Source organism: Microplitis mediator, chromosome 1 (genome assembly GCF_029852145.1).
Source record: "Microplitis mediator isolate UGA2020A chromosome 1, iyMicMedi2.1, whole genome shotgun sequence".
Classification (NCBI taxonomy): domain Eukaryota; kingdom Metazoa; phylum Arthropoda; class Insecta; order Hymenoptera; family Braconidae; genus Microplitis; species Microplitis mediator.
Window position 1 is genome coordinate 3,857,337 of NC_079969.1, and position 24,255 is coordinate 3,881,591.

Genomic DNA, 24,255 nt, shown 5'->3' on the forward strand with positions numbered 1-24,255 from the left:
ATACTTAGATGCAGTCTTGGTACAACACTGTCACTCAAGCTTGGCTGAGTGTTATCATTTCGATGCTTAGACAGACTTGGGCCAAGCTTGGATTTCAAGCTTTCCCCAGAGTTAATAAGTCTTGCGCCAAGCCTCGGCCAAGCTTGGGCCTATTTTTTCTTCCTATATGGGATGACTCTATGTTACAATTTCTAATTTTAGCGCGAAACTTGATCTACCAAAGACGGCAACAGTATACCAATCATCTAATAACAACACGGGAACCTCAAGATTCTCCAACATTGAACAGGCCAGCAAGTGCGTCATCAATAACATCACAATGGCTAACAACTCAATCCAATCAATCTACAGCAGAATCAAACTTTCCATCACGTCACGATAATTGGTCTTCATCTTGCAGTACAAATGTTTATCCTAGACGTAGTTCGAGTCCAACTTGGACTAAGCTAGGACTACAGTCTGAAATAAAAACTTCACCATGGGAGCGACAGTCTGTTTACCAGAAGAAAAGTTCAACATGGAATTCTGAGTACATCAGGAGACCATCGTCTTCAACAGGGTTTTCATCATGGCCTGAGTTATCTGTTGGGTACATAATCTACGAAAATCTTAAATATATGAGAATGTCTGTGTTAAAAAAAAAACTAAATTTTCTTATCATCAAATTTGTGCAGATATCAACAACAAAGAAGAGGTTCACTGCAGCTTTGGCAGTTTTTGGTTACACTATTAGATGACCCTGCTAATTCTCCATGCATCACATGGACTGGTCGTGGCATGGAATTTAAATTAATTGAGCCAGAAGAGGTGAGCGAGAATTTCCATATTTTTTGTAACTAAAAAAATTCGACATCAAAAGAATTTTAAATTATTTGTCAACAGGTAGCGCGGCGTTGGGGAATACAAAAAAATCGTCCCGCAATGAATTATGACAAACTCAGTAGATCATTGAGATACTACTATGAAAAAGGCATAATGCAAAAAGTTGCTGGTGAAAGATATGTCTATAAATTCGTCTGTGATCCGGAGGCTTTATTTAACATGGCGTATGGTGTAGGAGCTACCAATCCAACGACTGAGTCTTCGGGCTCGGTAGTAAGAAATAGTATTGCTAAAATCGGGACAAATACTAATGCTTCAGATTCTACGAAACCTTCATCAGAAGGTTATGGAGAAGCCGTCCTTGCTATGTATTCAAATACAACCAGTACGTATAAATATTTTTATCAAAATACAGTTGCAAATACGATAAGAATTTTTCCTGAATTATAATCAGTATGAAAAAATTCAACAGAGAGAGATGAAATGATGTCAGAAAATAATTTAGTAAACAGAAGCTAATGGGTTTCTTCTATAGAGAAGAAACGGATCAGTTTCTACTAGTAATTCGCATTGGTCTGAAATTGGCATTGAATGCAAGTGATAAAAAAAAATATATTTAAAATTATTGTTATTTTATTTTTATTCTAGTGTATGGACCGTCGAGTTTGCATCATTTACATCAATACTTAGGAACAAACGATGGTTTCAAAACACCACCACCCCGCTATCATACATATCACACACATCAATATAATAATCACCTTCATCACCATTATCATCACCATCATCATTCTCCTCCATCGTATACTGATTCGATTTTAAACTACGGTCGTCTGTCACAAGAATTGCCAATCGATATTAGAACTCAGGAGTCGATAAATTCAACACGTAATGGTTACGCCGACGAAGACCGACCAACGAAAGCAAAAGAGTCATCGTTAGAATTTGAATCATCGCAAATGCGCGCCCAGTTATCTAATTCTATATCAAATTCTGAAAACTCTAACATTTTAGAAGCGACATCTACTAGTTCTAAAATTGAACAGGCTTATAATTGTTTGAGTGTTGATAGTTGTGTATGTTAAAAATAAAATAAAAACATGGATCTCTTGACAAAAAAATTCTGTACACCTCAATAATTTTTATGTTTTAAATTAACTTATTTTTTGACAGAAAATGGCCGCTATAAAATATTGGGTGCATTCGAAAATTGCTCTAGTTCTAGCTCTAGCCAAACGTTGCCATACAGCGATAACTAAAGCTAGATCATTTCCGAATGCACCAGAAGTAATTAATTTATTAATTATTATTATTACTTGCGCGGTAAATTTAAATATTTGAAAAATAAATTATTAAAAACTGGAGACAAATTAAAATTCGTATGTTAAAATAAAATGGCGGCAGAATATGATAGAAAAATATTTAAAATATTAAAAAAAAAACACGCAAGTGTTTGAACAAACCTTGGCGGGGAAATAATATGCAGAAGGGTGTCCTAATACACTTGGAGATTTAAATTAAATTTCTCCAAGCGTATTGCAGCTAAAAAAACGTCACTTAACTGCTATTTCCCACCAGACGATGCTAGATGATTTTGCTCAGGAACTTGGAAGTTATCAGCATCAGCCATCAGCAACACTTTACACTAGCACTGAACACTTAACACTTTACACTAGCACTAAACACAACTACACCACAGATACTTTGCACAATTTAAATTAATAAAAGATAAATTTTACAATCACTACACAATTTTACACGACTTAACTGCAATACTGTGTTTTAATTTAAACGTAAAGAAGAATCTGGACTACAACTGTCATTTTCGATGATACTAGCTGCCGTTATCGAACCACCAGTTGATACAAAACAATCGACTTTGCGATTCATCGACCGCCCCCACTAGCAAATATTTGAACGCTGAATACAGTGACGCGCAGTAGCGCCAACAGCGCGAAATTTCAAAATTGAAATTTAACAATTTCATTAAAATTTATGTGTATCAATAATTTTATTAATTAGACTAAAAGATATACTCTGAATATTATTTTTATTAATAATTTATCAATTATTCTCATTACTTGCGCGGTAAATTTAAATATTTGAAAAATAAATTATTAGAAACCAGAGAAAAATTAAAAATCGTACGTTAAAATAAAATGACGGCAGAATATGATAGAAAAATATTAAAAATATTAAAAAAAAAACACAAGTGTTTGAACAAACCTTGGCGGGTAAATAATATGCAGAAGGGTGTCCTAATACACTTAGAGATTTAATTTAAATTGCTCCAAGTGTATTGCAGCTAAAAAACGTCACTTAACTGCTATTTCCCACCAGACGATGCCAGATGATTTTGCTCAGGAACGAGGAAGTTATTAGCATCAGCCATCAGCAACCCTTTATGCTAGCACTGAACACTGAACACTTAACTACGCCATAGACACTTTGCACTGTTTAAATTAACAAAAGATATATTTTACAATTACTACACAATTTTATAAGACAAATGCAATACTGTGTTTCAACTCAAACATAAAGAAAGATCTGGACTACAACTGCCGTTCTCGATGATACTGACTGCCGCTATCGAACCGTCAGTTAATACAAAGCAATCGATTTTTGCGATTCGACCGCAAAATTTCAACGCCGAATACAGCGACGCGCAGTAGCGCCAACTTGGCGCGAAATTTCAAAATTGAAATTTAATCATTTTGCGTTCAACTTGATAATGAGTTTAACGTCAAATGCATATCAACTTTTGGTTTTAAAGACCAGCAAAATTTGAATTAAAAATTCACTACGTCACCAACTATTTTCACCACCAAACTTTCGCAGTCAACTTGACATCTTTCGATTGTAGATTTCCGTCAAGTTGTCATCAAAATGGTCATCAGGGAGGGCGTTATTAACAACGGGGGTGTCGGGTTATCTAGATACCTCCTTATTCATTAAAAGATAATGAAACTTAGAAAAAATATTAAAAATCTTGTACGTGCGGTGGCGCAAAGTGTAAAAGAATTGTCACTTAAAACTGTAGACTCGCAATTTACATTTACACTATATATACAGATATATGCACAATATACACATAGATGTGCACATATTTACAGAACAGTTTGTATTTCTAGTCATACCTTAACAAAATCGATATCGTTTATGTGTATACATATAAATTTAAAACCCGTAGAAATGGATAATTGTGGTAGTGGATTGTGCATTTACCCCACCAACTTACCGTGAATTTAATGCAGCTTTAATTTACAGTCTTCAGTGTTTTAGGTTAAGGTTAGTATCTGAAAAATTGCCGGAATCTAGTGTGGATTTCTACTTATATATATTTAAATATATATTTCTTTTTGAACCCTTTATTGTAATAGAAGTGAAAACTAATTAACAAAAAGGTTACAATCAAATTTAGTGAATTTGTGTTACTTATTTTATTTATTTATTGGCAAAATGTTCTAAAGTGAACAGCAATAATGGATGTCAACAAACTTAAAAATAGTTAACGTGTCAGTGTTTTTTTTTATTTGTTTATTTAATTTTTTTTAAAAAGTGTAACTTGGAATTTAAATTTTAAAATTTATTTTAAATGTCAAGAGAAAATATTTAAAAGAGTTGACATGAAGACACGGAATTTAGCGAACATTCGACAGTTTTTTTGTTCTTGTAACAAAAATTTATATGATGAGAAAATAGATGAAAAAATTTTGAAAAATTCTCGCGGATTTTCTTCAGCAGTTCGCTAAGAAAATTTCCCTCACACTTTTGAATTTATAGGCAAGATGCTGAAAAACTTGAGTACTAGGGTTGAAAATTTTTTTGCTATAAAATTTATTTATTTAAATTATTGAGACTGTCGGGTGTCAGCTGCTTTCGCTGTCATTTTAAATGGAACAGAAAATACAAAACTGAAGTTAGCCGACGTCTAATAATTTTTGGATTTTATTTTAAATGATAAATTATAAAAAAAAAAAAATATTTGAAAAAATTGCACCTGTAGTTTTAAAAATTTTCTACATGTGTATTCCAATTTTTTATTTTTTTTGTAATTGATTTGTTGAAACAAAAATTTGAAAATTTTTAATTGTCTGCTAACTTCAGGATCATCAGAAAATACAGATTTTTTTTATTCAAAATATTTTTTTACGTTTTTCAAAAGTGGGACGAAAAAATGTAATTTCAAATGATAAAAACTGGCTGTGATGGGTAATCCAAAGAAGACGTAATAAAAATAATGTCACAGACAGCCGATGCTGAAAGCGAAGCGGGCTCCATCTGCGATGAGGAACGAGTGAAAAAGCTCTTCCAAGCTTGCGACGGGGACGGCGATGGATTTATCGATAGGTTTGTAGTTTTATTTACTAAACAACTTATGACGTTGACCAAAACAATGTCATTACTTTTTAATGATCCTGAAGTTCACAGACATATTAACAATTTTAACGATTTAATTTAAAAAAAAAAATCTAATAAAATGCACCTGTAGAAAATTAGAAAAACTATTGGTACAATTTTCTGAAATATTTTTTTTATTAAGCTTTGGAGTTTTTAAAAAAATCAAAAATTTATTAGACCTCAGCTAATTTCAGTATCATAATTTTTATGGATATACTTTTTTCTTACTTTTGAATTTTGCACAGTAAAAAGAATTTGTAAAAATTAACAGGAAACAACACAAAAAAATGTTAATATTCTATTGACGGTTCTAAAACTTAATGTGCAACAGACGTAAAGTGTTAATTTAACATTTTCATTTGCGTTATTTTGATACTTTCAGTCAAGATTTATTGACAGTATGTCGAGAGTTAAATCTCGAGGGTTCAGTCGAAGAATTAATGCAAGAACTTGGTGCTGATGATAGCGGTCGAATATCTTATCAAGAATTTTTAAGACGAAGATTAGCTTTGAGACCGGAAATCGAAGCACTCAAATCTGGAAAAAATAGATCGAGCTCAACACATTTGACTCATACGCCAGAGTATTTACCAACTAGCAGTGACAATAGTCTTGGTAATTTGTTAATTCATTTAGATGTTTCTCTTACTTGGGGAAAAAAAATCGCCTGTAATTCTGCATCATTTTTTTTCTACAATTAAATGTATTTCTAGGTACTATCTCTGGACGTCATGAAAGCTGGGAGTTCGATAGCGGTGCCCGTGATCTTTCTCCTGAACCACAATCGCTTCAAAAACTTGTGGAAGCGGCTGCTGGAGGCACCGGAAACATGTTAGATCTCGCCAATAAGGTAAAGTAAAATTTTCATTTTTTGTTTTTAAGTAAACTTCAAATGCTAAGTTCTCTCGTTTGTCCCTATAATGTAAAAGACATGAAAAATATGAGGTCAAAACAGCATAAAAATATACAAAATTGACACAGCAATACATTAATATAAATGTATGAAGAGTAAACGCGCGAAACATGTACGCTAGTGCAGTAAAATCTTCATGACGTTAACGCTCTTGTCTATGACCATTCCGTGAATTAAACAGGTCTTGTTGTCCCCACTATATCAACAGTTGTGTCTTATTTGCGCAGGTGTGCGCAGTAAAATGCGTAATGTTCGTAAAAATAATGAATTATAATTCGGTTTTTACGGTAGAATTACTGTGTTTTTACGACGGAATTACCGCATTTTTACGATATAATTACTGTGATTTACGGTAGAGTTGCCGTATATTCACAGTGAAAATACGGTACTTAATAATTATGATTATTTATCAAAGTAGTTATAGTATTGTATAGATAAAAAACTTGGAAATTCACATTTTACTCTATATGTGATTCCAGGGATTAAGAGCATCACTCAAACGGATCAATTAATGTCTTTTTTTTATGAAAAAATATCCGCCGACTACTGGGCTCGAACCCGGAACCCTCTGATTCCAAGTCTTTGCTGTTATCCACTGCGCTGACTCACGTACGTGGTCCTATAAGAATAAATCGTATAGTGGGAGGAGGTACTGCAACTCTACCGCATCTCCACCGTAACTATAACGTAATTTTACCGTGAATTCATGGTAAATTTACCGGGATATACCGTAAAAACCCAGCAAATTTCCACCTATATGGTAATTTTACCCTGTGGCGGTGAATATACCACAATTTTACCGTAACTCTGATCCGTCAGGGTGACCAGATAATTAGCAATGCTTTTTAATAACATGATTACCATCCCATTCTACTATAAAATTCACTTTACAAAATCAACAACTGGCATAATATTCATCACTAAAAGATGTTTTGTAAATCTTTAAGTTTTATATTAGTTTACCATTAAAAGTTATCGGATTGAAATGACTTAGAAAGTCAAAGCTAATAATCATTAGCATTACACACATTTTCATAAGCACGTCACTCCATTTCTGGGTAAACATCGTAACTACTTTTTTTTCATAATTAAAATTATGAGTGAAAAATATTCTTTAGTGCTGCTATTACGTAAAAAAAGCTTCAAATTTTAATAATTGTAACAGATTGTTCGAGAGAATTTTGAATTTTAATATTTCCATTAACGTACGTGCAACAGAATAGATGTTTTGACCGATTTCTGAACAAAATTATAGCAGTTACGAGGTTTACCCAGAAAAGGGACGACGTGCCACAAGTCTTGTGATCATGTCGCAACATCACAACGCTCGATAAATTGCCACTTTGCGTCCAAGTAACAAAAATATCTATTTTTTTTTCTTACCACTGACATATTCCTAGATCTATACATACACGCAGTCTCAAATGTCCTAAAAATAGTACGCGGATCATAAAATTTAAAAATTCTTCGGTATGTCTATTGAAGATTTTCGAAAATCAGATCAATTGCAATCTTTCGTTTCTTAAAACAATATTACAATCAGAATTCAAATAAATTCCCAAACTCGTGATTAATCAAATTAATGTACCCAATTAATGAACATTAATAATTTTGAAACAATCAACAGAATATTGCTGGCTATTTCAAATGTCAACATGATAAATCTTTATGGAATTTATTTTTATTCTGTAATTTAAGGTAGTAAATAACCCAGTCTCCTAATGGATAAAATTGAATAAATTGTAAAAGAAACAAAACCTAAAAGGGTAAGAGAGTTCTTTGGCGCCACGTCCAGCTCGCAATATTGCCTGGCGTCTGCTATATAATCCAGATTCCCGCGGTTGCGCCTCGAGTGTATGATGCTTCGGCGACTGGCGCCGGTTTCCTTCCTTTCGTACCATACTATTCTATACATACACGCGTACCCTATGTGTACTCACGATCACTATTTTATACCCGCATACGTATGCGTACTTACACAAGAAGTAGACAATCCAGTAGAAGAGATATTCGTATCACGAGAGTCAGCGCAATCAGCTTGTCAGTCTGTCAGTGAACGTATTTGTGCATACTTCCTTAATAACTTTGTCGTTTTCATAAATTTTACGACTGTGAATTCATTTAAATTAATAACACATGCATACATAACGATTATAAGTGTGTTATCTTATAAAATACTAGTTTTAGAATTTTACTACCTACTTTTTTTAAACTGCTTAATTTCAAACATTCGTTTTATGAAATAATTCTATCGCTTGATCCTGAAACTAACAGACAATTAACAATTTTCGGATTTTTTTTAACTAATCGATTACAAAAAAAAAAATAAAAAATATGCACATGTAGAAAATCAAATAAACTAGAGGTGCAATTATTCAAAACATTTATTTTTTATAATTCATCGTGAAAAAATCAAAAAATTATTAAACGTCTGCTAACCAGTATCCTATCGCTACATAAATAAGTAAAAATCCAGTAAATTTTGCCGTTAAATTGCAATTTCAATTCAAAAAATTTGTATCCCAGTTAACATACGATTTTTTCAAAAATTATCTGATTAATTTCACTCGTTAATTGGGAGTAAAACGGAGCAAAGATGAGTAATTACTCTTCTGTTTATAAATATTGTTCAGTTATGGGGTAAAAAATACTAAATTTCGAGTAACTTTCAAATAAAAAGTAAAACAAAAGGTTCTAATTTTTATTTTTTCGGTATTTCTTTTGTTTGCGGCCCAGATTTACTCAATCAGAGGGTGAATTTGATCAAAAGACTGTGTAGTTACAGCATTTTTAAACAAAATATCCATATTCTTACTATTAATTATATTGCATTCATTTATGTGATATAATTTGACCCGAACTCATTACTTCTATTACTTATTACTGATTTAAAACTTCAAGAACTGTAACTATTTAATTACACATTAATCGAGCGCGAGCTCGATCATAAACGACAATTTTATCAGCGTTATCTTTTTTTCATGTGGAAAATAAATAAAAAAAAATCAGTATCCAGTAGACAATAAAATAAAAGCATTAAATTTATTAAACTTATTTGCGGCTTATGCGTATGTATGAGTACGTCCGTTATAGTTGTGACGTGGTCCTGTATCCATCGTAATTCAGTATTCTCTGGCTCCATTCGGTCTATTGCCCTTTCTCTCCCTGTCTGCCAACAGCTGTAACTCTACCCCTGAATAATTTAAATTTTTTCTGTCAATCAAGTAACATTCCATTTATAGCTGCCTAAAAAAACAACTAAAAATTATTTTATTAGAAAGACAATGGATTATTAATAATTGCAATTAAATTTTATAGCGTAATTGTAATCAATAAATCGTGAAAAAATCGTTTTTATTTAGTCTTTTGGTCAATGAATGTGTGCAGAAGTTTCGGTTGCTATTCGGACGGCGTTTTTGCCATAACGTCTTAATTTATAAGTAGAGCCAAGATTTTACTTTGATTTAAAAATAACAATCAATTATTAATGCTGTCAAATTTTTGATATTACGGCGGAAATATTGGTCGTATAAAAAAATTTTTCAAATAAAAGTTGTTCAAAATTTAATTTTATAAAAAAAATGTCTCTTATAATTTTTTCTTAGGACTAATAAGAAAGCCGTAATTTCGAAATTAAGATTTTGGTAATAAACACAAATTTGAATCACTCATTATGAATCTTAATTTTGAAATCACGGTGAAAATAATAGTCGAATCAAAAAATCATAAGAAAGATTTTTTTTATAAAATTAAATTTCCCACAACTTTTGTTTCAAAACTTTTTTTATAAGACCAATATTTTTGCTGTAATATCAAATATATGAATCACTCATTTTGAAATTGAGGCAAAAATCTTGTCCCTACTTATAAGGTTGGTTAAGACGTTATTGCAAAAACTCAATAACGAGTGGAAGTATAACATCAATAATTTATATTTATATAAACCGATGACTTGATTGTATAGAGAAATATATTTATAAATTTTATTTAAAGGTTTTCGTTATTACATTTCAAATACACGTAGAAAACGAGTCAAATGTATAGTAAAAATCATAAAATGGTAATTACTACTAGATCTTTATCTGAAAAACTGCAATATTGTTACATTTATTACTAAAAGTTGAGTAACACATTTTACGTCTAACGATTTTTATTCCGTAAAAATATAAAAATTAAGTAAAAGTATGTAGTAAATAGTTTTCTAGGTGTAAAATTTACTATCGTTATAGTAATTTCTGTAACTTGGATCAATGGAGTACTAAGTATTACAAAAGGAATAAAATTGCGTGTAAGAATATAGATTAAAAGTTAGAGAACTTCGTTTAATAGAGGCATCGGACCGATAGAACGAGGATAGGATTCACACGCGGGAGATCAGGGTTCGAATCTCGGTCAAGTCAACTGATTTTTAATTACAAAAAATAATAATAATACTGGCGCGTGACCCTAATAGGACAATAGCCGATGAATGATAATAAAAATAATAATAATATAAATAATAATAATAATAATAATAATAATAAGTTGAAAAGAAACTCGTAATTTTTTAGTAGAATGAAATCGGAGATTTGAATTTGATTTTTTAAATTTTAATAATTAACAAAAAAAGCTCATCAACAATAATTTTTTATCATATTATTAACAAAACTCCATAACTATCATTTATTTTTATCATTACTTTTTTGTAATTTAACCAGTCTTTCATTTTTTCTATCTTGTCATCTTTCACTTATTTGTTTTTAACTTTTTTCATTAATTCTGTCTCACTCTGAGCTCGCTCATGCAAACCAAAGGTGTAGACGAACTTGCTATGCCTCAAGTCCTCTGAATACTCCAACTGGTTCTTTTACTTTTTAATTTTTATGCTTGAAATTTCTTCTATAAATTTAGGAAAAAGAAATTCAAAATACACTTTTTCATACTTTATGAGCTAGTACATTTTGAATTAAAAACTACTGTCCCAGTTCATTTGATCAAATATGATTAACATAATTTTTTAAATTAATACCGCTCTATTTATTATTTTTTTCTAAAATTTAAAAATCGTATTTGACTTGAAAAAAAAAAGAAACAGGAAGTAAATAACACATTAAAAAATTCGATAAAACTAAACAAGCCCGCCTACAAGCTGTACCATCTCTTTAAAATTATTTTTTTTTTTTTTAAACTTGTTTTCACTCTTTCCTTTCTCGTTGGTAAGTTATAATTGTCACTACACTAACAGAACTTTTAATTGAGCATTCATTTTTAAATTTAAAATCAACTTTGTCTATATAAAATAAATTAAAATTTATGAAGCCTACTGGTTTTTTCTTGAAAACTTACTTTTGGTCTCTTGAAAGTAGTATGTAAGTAGAACGCACTTTAGATCCACGCATCGACGAAATTAATTTAGGTAAGAGCTGAGTGATTCGATCAAGTTGTTAGTATATAAAATATGCAAACCACAAATTAAAACCGAGCCGTAACCACTTTTTAAGATTTAAATTTAATATTTATATATTCCGTGTAAAAAATAATCGTTGACAAAAAGACTGAAGAGAAGCTGACTATTCAAAATTTGAAAACGTGACACAATAATGAATCTTTTTTTAACAATTTTTGAACTTCTGGAAGTACAAAGAAAAATACAATTGAGTTAAGATTATAAATGAACGTCATTAGACTCTTGTGTAAACTTTTTTTTAAATCTCTATTAAAAGTGATAAATTTTCGGTGACACGCTTAGAAATCCGCAAAAAAATATCCATTGACAAAATATCGATCAGACAAAATATACGCCGACAAAAAATCTGTTGGCAAAATATCTGTAAAAAAAATTCAATTGATTAAACATTTGTCGATAAAAATTCGTGAAAAAAGGGCGCTATCTTTCACACCATTTTATGTGCACGCAGGGAAATTTTTAATAATAATTACCCAAAAAATATAATATTTTGAGGACTTGTGAAAAATATCTAAATTTTTTCTATGCAAATTGTAAAATATACTACTCGATAGCATGTAAATGGAGTGAAATTTGTACTAACAGCATATTAAAAATTTAGTTACTGGCTACATATCCTTACAGCACTAAACTTTATGGGTAATTTTTACTCGAAAATTCTCTGCGTGTGTGGGTATATTTTTGTAATTGCAAACACACAAAATTCGTGAAAAAGGAGCGCTATGTTTCTCACCTATTTATGCATGTATCAATCATATGTATTTTCGCATGAAGTATTTAATGAAGTAAATGAAAAATGTTTATAAAATATGATTTCAATAACTTTCTTCTACTGTTATTTTAACTGAAAATTTTGATCTGATGAATTCATATTTTTGGTATGTTCATTTTCAGGATATTCTGTCCGTAGATATTTTATTCATCGGATATTATTTCCGCAGATATTTTGTCGTGTGGTTATTTTGTCTGCGGATATTTTGTCGCGAATATGTTGTTACGCAACCAAATTTTCAGTGCTAAATAAGGTCACAGAAAGATGATCCTAAAGTTAGTAGACAATTAAAAATTTTTAGGTTTTTTTTTTTCAACAAATAAATCACAAAAAAAAAATCTAAGAAAATGCGCATGTAGGAAATTTAAAAAACTATAAGTGCAATTTTTGAAAACATTTTTTTTTATAATTTGTCGTTTTGAAAAAAAATTCAAAATTTATAGTCAACTCTCTTAAATATGAAATAGTGAAACAAGTGACTATTCACTATTTGCTAGTGAAAAGTATATCACTAATTCAAGTGGTATACTTTGCACTAGCAATAAGTGACTATTCACTGCCAAATAGTGATTTTCACTAATTCGTTTGTAGAGAAAATCATTGATTTTTCCTTTGAATTTTGAAGTCTAAAAAAAGTTCTTCGTTTCACGTTTTTAAGTTTAGAATAGTCACCACTTCTTTAATAATTTTCTTCTTTTCACATGCGTGAAAATGAAGCCGTTTTTCATCAAAACAGTCGATTATATCAATTAACTTATATAAAATTTCCATTCACGATTGATCTAATATTCAGTATAGACCAATTCAATGCAGTTAAATATAATACTTCTGTTATTACGTCATATTTTCTGCATGTATGAACAACATTCTATTATTGTTTTAAATCAGATTAAAAACTATCATTATTATTATTATTATTATCATCTTATAATAGTTACATTTTAACGATAATTAACAGTAAAATATATTTATAATCATCTACATAAAATAAGTGTACTCTATATTACTGTCATTAAACTAAATTATATAGATTTTACCACACGCGACAAGTATACTAGAAAAATCCGAGAAATATTCATTAAGGAAGCGAGTTAACGAGCGTGAAAAATAAAAAAAAATTTAATTATGACATTTTTTTAGCACAGAATATACGCAATGTTAAACTAACGTGTAAGCTGTACTACAATAATATTTATTAATTGAATGTTTTATTAAATTTATAATGATCATACTTTAGTCGTAAAAATAATGAGTGATTGAACATTAAAAACTTATAATTCAGAGGCATGAAAAGTCTCTGATTTGACATCAAAGTGGCGGAACCCGCATTGTCAGTAAACAATGGCTCTGTGGAGTCATTAGACTTTTACAATGATCACATTAATCGGCAACAGCAGCTTCAGATTATCTGCCACCATCGTCCTAAATCGCGTGATACCACGCGAATTCACACAAGTGTTTTAAATGGTTCTAACAAACGCGGTGATCATAACGGTGTTAAAGAAGTTATTGAAACACCACCAAGAAAAGATAATTTAGTCTATACTAATTGTTCTACTGCCAGAGATGTAGTTGAAGTAGATGAAAATACTCGACAAGACGGGATCAAGGCACGATCTTGGCTTTGTTGTCCGGGCGAACGAGATTACGATCATGCTGTGCCTATACAAGTTGAGGCTGATGATCGAGAACAAAATGTAAGTCGACGGAGTTTAAAAGTAATGAAAAATGAACAAAGTAAAAATAGAAATGTACTTGTAGAAAATCAATGGGTAAGAGTACATTAGACTGGGCCAAAAAAATCGACTAGTTTTTTTTTTCGATACTGAAAATATTATTCCTGATGACCAAAAAAAATTATTGTGCAAATTTGAGCCCTTAATATTGATATTAAGAGATGTATCGTTACGACTATTAGTTTTTTGACAGAAATTTCATTTTTTATACAAAACTCGTAAATCATCTGTTTGAAAAATTTGAGCAATGTATATTCTTATAGGAAATTGAATTCCCTACAAAAAATCTCTCTTAGTAAATTGATGTAAAACGAACCGTTTCCTTGTAAGGGTGCCTTAAACATTAATACGTTTTTTAAATTGTTTGTTTCTATTTTTGATTTTTGTCACAACTAGAAATATTAAAATTTTTTTTAGTCAAGATACATATTCTTGAAGGAAATTTAATGCTCTATAAAAAAGGTCTCTTACTATTTTTTGCTGAATTCACTCGTTCGAAAGTTATTCAAGGTTGAAGTTGAGTCAAAACGATTGGCTTTACTGTGACACCGTATTTGAAACGAGAATACTTCTCCGTATGGTGAATTACCGTGCAAGCACACCGTGATATTACCGTAATTTTACTGATATCGAAAATTTTATAACCTTGTGGTCAAAATTGACAATGGTTATTTTTAAGAAAAAATATGGCAACGATAATAAAATGTCATTTAATTTGAACTCCCGGTAAATCTACATTTTTGAATTTCGTTATTTCGACATTAGCTAACAGAAAATACTCCAAATTTTTTATTTATGTAATGCTACGCTTTAAAAGTTTTTCTTCACATTCTAAATAGTTTAAATTTTAATTCGTGACATAATAAATTAACTAATCAAATGAATGAATTTAAATCTACTATTTTACAATCAATATTTTCTCCTTATCATCTGTCTACTTTCGCATGTCTTTCAATGTCCGTCTCGACAGTTAATCAATAATTGGCTGCAGTCACATTTAAATTATTTAGTACTCCTTCAATTATTTTATGGCTGAAATCTCTTACTTAATATCAGTTCAATTTAAAAAATTTTTAATTTTAATTAGAGTCTAAACTTTTACACAAGGAAATCATCTCCTATTAAAACGATTTCAATTAACATAGAAACGATATTCTTTTTTGAATTTTTTATCCATAATACCTCCAAAGAATTTGACCAATTTCGATAATTTACGTGACAATCAAAAAGATTTTTTCAGCTTTGAAGTTTACCAAATTTTGAAATCGAGTTTTTTCAGAATTTAGAAGAAATTTAAATTTGAATTTTTTCTTAACGATAGAATTGGGACCGATGGCTACGGGGTTTGAAACAAATCTCGATCACTTGAAAAATCATTTTTTAAAGAACAACTTTTTGATTCTTCATTTAAATTTATTCTCTCTTATATGAATAATTGACTACTGAATAATTTTTTTAGCTTCACGCAGCTGCTCTATCATCCCTAAGATCAGAGGTAGCGGAATTGAACACACGATTACTAGCAGCGACACGTGCTAAAGAGGCCGCAGACACAGCATTGATTAGAGCTGAAGCTCAAGCCTTAAGAGCTGAACAACGTGCTGAGCAGCAATCAATTCGACATGAAGAAAGACTCACTGAACTACATTCAGTGATTGCCGAACTTAGTAGACAACTTGAAAGGCAGCGCGCTAATGTTATCACAGAAGAGGATGAATCTGGTAAAAATTCACTTTGCAAATAATAAACCGTATGAAAATAACATATATGGTCAAAATATATGATAAATATCAGAAAATATATGTGGCCAATTTAACTATATTTTCTGATATATTTTTTTTTATATTAAAAAATATAATATTCATCATATACGAGTCCGTATATGTTTAGCATATATAAAATATATATGTCAATCATATACAAAAAATATATTTTTATCGTATATGAAAATATATATTCTTGTCATATACGAAAACTATATTTTGATCATACATAAAAATATATATTTCTATCATATACGAAAAATATATTCTGATCATATATAAAAACATATTTTTATATTGTGTATGGAAAAAAAAAGTTTCTTATTCGTATGACCAACTCCAATTAAATTAGATATAAATTTTAATATACTCTTTAAATTGCAGTTAAAATTTTCAAAATTAGTTAATTTGATGCGAATATATATACCCATATACATATACATACACCGAATAAAATATATGCTTAAATATAACAAAGAAAATATATGGTGCCATATATAATATAAATTATATGCTACCATATATTTCATTTCATATAAAAATTTTATATTTTTTGAATATAAAAGGAAATATATCAATACAATATATTATAAGGTAAAAAAAATGTAAATGTATATATAGCTTAATATAAAAAACATATAAGTTACATATATAGAATACATATATTTACTACTGTAAATAATTTTATAATTAATTGGCCAAAATTTCTATATGATTTTTTATAATATACAATATAATATATCATATATTTTTTTGTTACAAACATATATGATTTTATATATTTTAACCATATATTGTTTTCTCATACGGGAATGTTCCGAAAAATTTCACTAAAAACTAAACTACTTTAAAGAAATCGAAACTAGTCGAGATGCCGAAGGCTCAATAACAAATCCAGTGGAAGAAAGTGAAGCTGGAGAAGAAACTCAAGATGATCGCGATAACGATGGCGACCGTACCCTCGGTGATGCAGAATCGAGTTACGCTGAAGAAATTGATGATCCTCCGCGGCTTAATGAAGTAAATAATAAATATCCTTTAAACTTTTTCTTTTGCACTTTAAATTTTGAATGTAAATATGTTTTTATAAAACCAGAATCATCGTGATGATGGAGGATATATCAGTCCTGCCGCATTGCCGACACCTGAACCAAACCAACAAGAAATTACGTGTCAAAGTATAGCTGTAGCTTCATTACAAGATGAAGTTATTGCTCTGAAAGCTGAAATAGCCCACTTACAAAGTCAACTAATGCAATTTAAAAACAGCGGGCAAAATAATAGTAGTGATTCACCTAGAAGAGATCATAAGGTAAATTTTCAATCTAGTTTAGATATATGTTCCTTTTTTTTAGAGTAGTTGAGAATTTTTACATAAAATTGAATAATAATTAAAATAATAATGGAAAATTGACCACGACAAACCTGATATTGTGCTCTTCGATAAAACCACTCGACATTTGTCATTTTTTTTTTCCTTGGCTATCATCCAAATTGGGCCATGTGCCAGAACATTTTTCTCTGAGTTCTCAGCACCTGCTGAGTTCAACATCACAGTTAAAGAAGAGCACAAACAACAGATATATCAGGATTTCCTGTTTGAAATTGGCAAACTTTACCCCGGCTACCGTGTCAGGTTTGTCGGTCTCATTGTTGGGGTCCTTGGAGAAATAAAACAGTTTTGTATCTGCATTAGTTAGAATACCAACTTGTTCATCGCAAAATCCTTGGACCCCTCGGTCTGTTTAGGCAACGGAACTTCGCCTGCTGCGTTTGCTAACCATCTTGTTTATGGAGCATCGCAGTAGTAGCGAACTACCAGAGATAATCCCCTGAGCATTTAAACAAACAAACAAATAATTAATAATAATAATAATAATTTTGAGTTTTATTTATGCTCGTAGAAAGGTAATTTAAGTTCTCCAGAGCCATTAACAGCACCATGTTCACCATTATTACCTCCTTTACAACCGCCAAATTCAAAAAACCATCAAAGAGACGAGGCGCCAATTTTGAAAATGGCTGAAAGAGTGAAATTACGTCGAACGGACGAAAGACATATAACCGGTCCTGACATTACAAATTTGGGTGTATGTTCAACTATGATTGCCGAGCACTTGGTGTCAGATTTATTAGAACAGTCAAACATACAGGAGTTAAACGGATCAGAAGAACAATTTGAAGTTGAGACCGAGAGACTTAATAGTCGACTTGAACATGCGCGAGCTAATAATGCAGTTCTTGCATTAACTTTGCATGAAAGTAAAGCTCAATGTGATAGGTTCGTTAATAAACTTTCATATACAATAGGGTGAGCCAAAAAAACCAACCTATCGAATTTATGTCTTAAAAAGGACCTATATGTCGAGAAAAAAATTCTCCCATTGGGAAAAATTTTTAGCTCAATTTTAAAAGGTGTCCATTTGAAATTTCCCATTTAAATGACATGCAAAAAATTTTTTTTTATTAAAAATATTATAACTTTTGAACCGTGTGAGATAAAAATTCGGCTCTAGAATATTCTTGTAGGGCATTAAATTTCTTAAAAGAAAGTCCTGGGAGTCGAACTTGTAAACTTGATATTTCGTATACTAACAGGCCATCAAAGTCTAGAGTAAACAGAATCATACAAATTTAAGGCTTTATTATTAAAAATATCAATACCACGAGAAAATTTGTTCTACATGTAGTGCAATGAAATCACCAACAATATTTACGTTGTAACAATAGTATATTACACACCTAGGGAAGTAAAGTAAGAAATGTCTCAGATCACATGTAATTGTTGGCCGAGGCGAAGCCGAGGTCAACAAACATGTGATCTGAGGCTTTCTTATTTACTTCCCGAGGAGTGTATACTATTTTTCTCCTCGACGGAGGCGGGAAGCGGCAACTTCGTTTCGCACAGCGGGACGAAAGTTGACGCTTTCCGCCCGGAGGTGAGAAAATGATATTTTGTTATCGATCACAATAAAAGAAAAGTATTTGGAAAATCCGAATAAAGCCTTAAATTTGTATGATTCTGTTAACTCTAGACTTTGATAGCCTGTTAGTATACGAAATATCAAGTTTACAAATTCGACTCCCAGGAATTTCTTTTAAGAAATTTAATCCTCTACAAGAATATTCTAGAACCGAATTTTTATCTCACACGGTTCAAAAGTTATAATATTTTTAATAAAAAAAAATTTTTTTGCATGTTATTTAAATGGGAAATTTCAAATGACTACCGACACATTTTAAAATTGAGCTAAAAATTTTGCCCAATGGGAGAATTTTTTTCTCGATATATAGGTCCTTTTTAAGACGTAAATTCGATAGCTTGGTTTTTTTGGCTCACCCTAATATACATGTATCTTCGTACTAGATTATAAATTTTCTATAATTTTATTGTTTTACTTACAAAATAATGAGATTACTGTAAAAAATTTTGTTTTTTATTAACAGATTAAGTTTATTAGTTGGGAAATACGAGTCCAATGCTACTGCCCTTAACTTAGCGCTGTCATTCAGTGATCGAGCGATTGAAGCTTATGATGTTTTAGTAGCATTACTAGAAACGGAGATTGCACTTTCAACTGATAGAAATAGTGTTACAATAGATAATAGGAAAACTGCGGAAAACGTTGCTCATCACTTACTGAAACAACTGGAAAGTGATTATACGACCATAGGCGCACCATGGGAAGACAGCATCATATTATCTGATGAGTAAGTAAACGCATTGTGAAATACAAAAAAAAAAAATTGTTTATTCTGAATTATTTAAATAATAATTTTTTTAAAAACCAGCTCTGAAGTCTTCTGGTCGATAGATGAAGAACAAAGGCTTCGTAAACACATAAGTAAATTAAAAAATCATCGGGCAATGGTCCGATCAACAGCAGTTGAGTTAGAAACAGTTCACGTCGAGCCTTTAAATTCTAAAAACACAATTTCATTAGCCGAAGCACGTAAGCTTGATTTAGAGACAGCAGTCTTAATGCAAGAATTAATGGCAATGAGAGAAGATAAAGCTGAGTTACGCGCACGTGTTTTTCTATTAGAAAAAGAACGTTCGACTATTGAATTAAAATTGAATTCACGCGATGCACAAATAGCCGCTCAAAATACAGCTATTCAACATCTGCAAGATCAATTAACTGATACTGAAGCCATGCTGACAATGGTTAGCGATAAAGACCGTAGATATACTAGCGAGAGTGAAGGAATGGAGTCCGAGCTTATTGAGGCACTTGGACGTGAAGCGAGACTCAAAGAAAGACTTCAAGAATTAGTTAATACCTTAGAAAATGTCACCAGAAATTCGGAGTTACGGCACCAGCAATCTGCAGATCTTATTAATGATTTAAAAATAGCTAATGGGTAATTAATATTTTTGTTTCCGTTAGTCGTGTTTTAATTTAACTAGTAGAAATATATTTATTAATTGAAGGTATTTTTTTAGAGCACTGGTACAGACACTAGAAAAATCTAAGAAAAAATATCAGTCACGTATGAAAAAATTAGAGCAACAAATGCTGATCATGGTGGAAAGAAATGCTGCTCAGGTAATTATTTAATTTTTTTTTAACACAGCGCACACTTTTTAATAAAATTTCCCTGATCGGGTACTAGTTCCCTGACCAGGCAGTAATTCTCTGATTGGGCACTAGATCTTTTACTTTATACCCTAGAAACACGTGTTTGAGCAAACTTCTAGAGTAAGTATCTTGAGCAAAACCCCTAGCTGCTAGTGTCTTTTTCTACGTATGTCTTTCGCAAGACCCTTCAGGTATATCAGCCACCAATTTTGCTAGTGCAGTTGCTGAATCAAGATCAGCAACATAATACATGTGTTGAGTAAAGGTGCTGATAAGGCTGTACATTATATTATATGATTTACGTTATATTAGATACGTTATATATATTACATATATTTATCACTCTATTGTTTATATTAGACATAGAATGTGATATCTCTGTTATAGTGTCGGCCGAAGCCTTATAATAATTTTTGTTTTGTTTGGAATTTTGTTCTGCGAAAGTAAAAATTATTTTTATTTTTTTGTATTGAAATTTTTACGTCTGTTACCAGATTGTAATTATAACAGATTTGTATTTTAATACTATTATGTATCTAGCCCTGTTATTGGCGTAAGCTGTTGGGCTATAAATAAATAAATAAGATCATGTAGTAAGAAATCTATGTCAAGATTTATGTATGTCTTGCTCATGGTATCGTAGGCAAGAATATTAAAGATATTTTAAACACGGTGCAATGAAAGTGTCTGACGCATTTCTTGCACCAGTAACTTACACTAGGTACTTACGCATGGCTTGCTCAAGACTCGAGGTCCATTTTGAGCCTTGAGCAGATCTTGAGCAAACCATAAGCAACTATTTTAAACCATAGTCTTCCTCCAGAATTGAGTTATAATCTGGCACGAATTTCTTGTGTAAGGCTTGCAATTTAAATCTGGTCACAAGTATCTGCAGCAAGATACATACGTAGAAAGACACTGGCACCTATCGATCTTGAGAGCAGACTTGTTCAAGAATTGAAAAAAATTGTTATATGGGTAGTAGACCCATAATAAAATTCAGAAAAAAAAAATCAGCTTCATATAAATACTGAGATATATTTTTTTGGTCTTTGATATATGAAGATTATAAAACATTAAGACTAATGTGTAAAAGTATCTTTTGAATACGATAACAAATCTCCGGTTTTCGCGTAAATTCTAAATCATTTTATCAAAAATTTGCAAGTATCCAGAATTAACTCTACCCTATACCTAAATTAAATAATAAATCAGTTTTATTGGATAAAAAATTTTCTTGTTAATATTTAATGTTTGTTTTTAATTTTTGTACAACGTTTCGTTGGTTTCCTGACTTTATCAAGTACTAGAAAGACAAATTAAAATAATTAACTTGAATAGTAAAAATTAATTGTTAGATTAAATTATACTAATTCAAATTACATATATAATTACTAAACATTAATTGTCAAGAATTATGAATAAATAATTAAGACAGTAATATGATTTATATAGTCTTTCCTCATCTAAAGAAAAAAAATAATAACAATGAAAAAATATACATTTTTATCAGTCTGTTTATTAAGTAACAATTTCAAACATTCTATTATTTACATATCTTCACATTAAATTATTTATATAATAAATCAAGTCTGCTTGAGTTGTTCAGTTCTTCGTTTTATTTCTTCTTCTACTAACTGGTCCATATCATCCAAGGGCCGATAATAAGTATGAACAAGTTGTGAGCCTGCAAATGCACTGATCATTGCAGCGATGAAAAATCTTATGTACTCTCCTGTACTTGCTCCTGCCGGCATGATCAATATTTCAAGACTTTTTTTTTCAATGTATAAAATTTGATACCGTTAATTTTTGACTGGGCTGGTGCTCTGTGTGATTTTGCTTTGATCACTTGCTAGCCTGCGATCAGCAATTTCTTGAACTTGTCTTTGTTTATAAATTTTATAAAAGTTAACCTGTCCAACTTGCCAGTTGATCATAAAAAATTCAATTCCAGCTCCGGCAACAAAAAATACTGGCAGGAAACGATAAATTCCAAATGTCTTTCTTCCCGGCCACTTTCTTAGAATTTTTTTCAATGTTTTACTATAAAAAAACATTTAAGAAATTATTTTATTCCACTACCGCAATTTCAGAAATAATTCAGCATCGCCATTTTATTTAAACTGCGCACAAGCATAATCACAGCTCAATGTTCTGCGCACGTGCCTTTGAATGAGTAGACTTAAGAAATGAAACATAGAACATGATGCTAAAAGTAACTTATGTTTAAAAAATTTCGTGTTTTTAATTATCAAGTTAATTGTCATCAAAAATTAAAAAAAAAGAGACAAAAGATAATTTTTGAAAATTCTCTACCTGCATTTTTTGAAATTTTTGCCTGTCAATTTTTATTTTGTTTATTGAAATACATGAAATTTTTTATTGTCAATTTACTGTATCATTATTAAAACATATATATAAATTTATGTATTAATTAATTAATTATATTTTTCAGGTAAAAATATTAAAACAAAGAATAGCAATTTTAGAAGAAGAAGCTGCGAGTTTTAAAGGAAGTCTTCCCCTCCAATCCCAAAGTTCTGGTGCAAGTGAAACATCTTTATGACACTCATCTGACAGAAGTTCATCTGACTATAATTAATAAAGCCAAAATGGAATAAATATAATTACCACAGTCGAATTCCATTAATTCCGAACTTACACTCGATCTCGACCCCCACGACGAGTTATCTCTCACGCATTTCTATTAATTGATAATCATTACAGATTTTTTCAGCTTCCGGAAAAACATCTCCGTAAGATTTTCATCATCCGAGTGCCATAAATATTTAAAACGTAATTAGAAATGTCAAATCTGGAAATTTTTTTATTAATTCCGAGTCTTAAAGAAGTAGGAATTTACGCTCCTCCATCGACTATCAGTCAGATTTAATAGAATTCGACTGTAGGCATTATGACAAGTCGCTCCAAAACCTCTTTATGTACAGATTCCATGCTAATTTCCCTGCCTACAATATGTCTATCGTAAAATATAACTATCCTTGAATTGATTACTCCAAAATTCTAGCTTTCAGACAAGACTCCAAAATAATAAAACTTTTTGACTGCAATATGAGTACAACCTAAACTACTTGACGAAATCTATAGCCGTAATATGAATAAGAATCAAAAACTTGAGAGCAAAATTTTACTTTCAAATTGACTGCAAGTTTCCGTCAACTATTTGCACCATCAAGTTTTTGCAGTCAACTTGACATCTTATTTCAGTTGTGGATTTCCGTCAGCTAAAAAATAACCGGTAGCTAAGAAAACACGTTAGTCACCATGGAAATTCATGTTCATTAGCTGTCAATAATTTTTACGATAGACATATTTTAGGTAGAGAAACTTTATGGAGTAGTCTCTGTATAAAAAGATTCTAGAGCGACTTGCTATAGTGCCGACTGTAAACGATTACCTCGTAAAATATGAGTTAGATAGCTAAGGAATGTAAAATCGCGAGATAAAAAAATCATTGTCGCCTATTTAAAATTGGAATCGATGTATTTTTTTACTTATAAATTCTTAGATTATCAAATATATAAGAGGCCGTTCATAAAATACGTTCGTACTCAAAAAGTCAAGGGTGTCGCTTACTGTGACGTCGGGAGTAGAAAACGTGACATTCATAGCTCATTATCATTTTTTAAATTTCCCGCTCAGTTTTTAAAAATTAAAAGTTTACTATTCCAATTAATAAATATTTAAAAATTTTTAAATTAGTTGGGGGGGGGATGTGGAGGGGGATCTAGAAAGTAAAATTTTACGTGAGGTATTTTATGAACGGCCTCAATCGCTTGTCGCCAAAAAAATTTC

At 30.8% G+C, this 24,255-nt stretch overlaps 3 protein-coding genes and 1 long non-coding RNA gene across 5 annotated transcripts in view; 3 read left to right on the forward strand and 1 right to left on the reverse strand.

Moving 5' to 3' along the window:
• The window catches only part of LOC130670368 (uncharacterized), a 31,597-nt gene extending 27,938 nt beyond the window's left edge, over window positions 1-3,659 (forward strand). The window contains exons 7-10 of the mRNA XM_057473759.1: window positions 202-589; window positions 675-807; window positions 883-1,207; window positions 1,471-3,659. Of these exons, the coding sequence (XP_057329742.1) occupies window positions 202-589; window positions 675-807; window positions 883-1,207; window positions 1,471-1,907 (1,283 nt within the window). The 3' untranslated portion in view covers window positions 1,908-3,659. The remainder of the gene's footprint in view (window positions 1-201; window positions 590-674; window positions 808-882; window positions 1,208-1,470) is intronic.
• Window positions 3,660-3,902: 243 nt separating this feature from the next.
• On the forward strand, window positions 3,903-23,674 carry LOC130664533 (colorectal mutant cancer protein). 2 transcript variants are annotated; one of them, XM_057464480.1, is made up of 12 exons: window positions 3,903-4,110; window positions 4,988-5,172; window positions 5,606-5,838; window positions 5,937-6,073; window positions 15,550-15,811; window positions 16,707-16,873; window positions 16,950-17,165; window positions 17,758-18,134; window positions 19,301-19,564; window positions 19,646-20,218; window positions 20,301-20,403; window positions 22,895-23,674. In XM_057464480.1, the coding sequence occupies exons 2-12, from the start codon at window positions 5,063-5,065 to the stop codon at window positions 23,003-23,005; spliced, it is 2,553 nt and encodes an 850-aa protein (XP_057320463.1). In that variant the 5' UTR covers window positions 3,903-4,110; window positions 4,988-5,062; the 3' UTR covers window positions 23,006-23,674. The 2 variants fall into 2 exon arrangements, with proteins under 2 accessions (XP_057320463.1, XP_057320472.1); XM_057464489.1 differs by lacking the exon at window positions 3,903-4,110 and adding an exon at window positions 4,124-4,337.
• Window positions 7,773-13,801, forward strand: LOC130664560 (uncharacterized). Its single transcript, XR_008989427.1, has 3 exons — window positions 7,773-8,293; window positions 11,205-11,531; window positions 13,495-13,801. It is a non-coding gene; the product is annotated as an uncharacterized LOC130664560 (long non-coding RNA).
• Window positions 21,936-22,343, reverse strand: LOC130664553 (ubiquinol-cytochrome-c reductase complex assembly factor 6). The gene has a single exon (XM_057464514.1). The coding sequence runs from the start codon at window positions 22,191-22,193 to the stop codon at window positions 22,023-22,025; it is 171 nt and encodes a 56-aa protein (XP_057320497.1). The 5' UTR covers window positions 22,194-22,343; the 3' UTR covers window positions 21,936-22,022.
• Window positions 23,675-24,255: the final 581 nt, after the last annotated feature.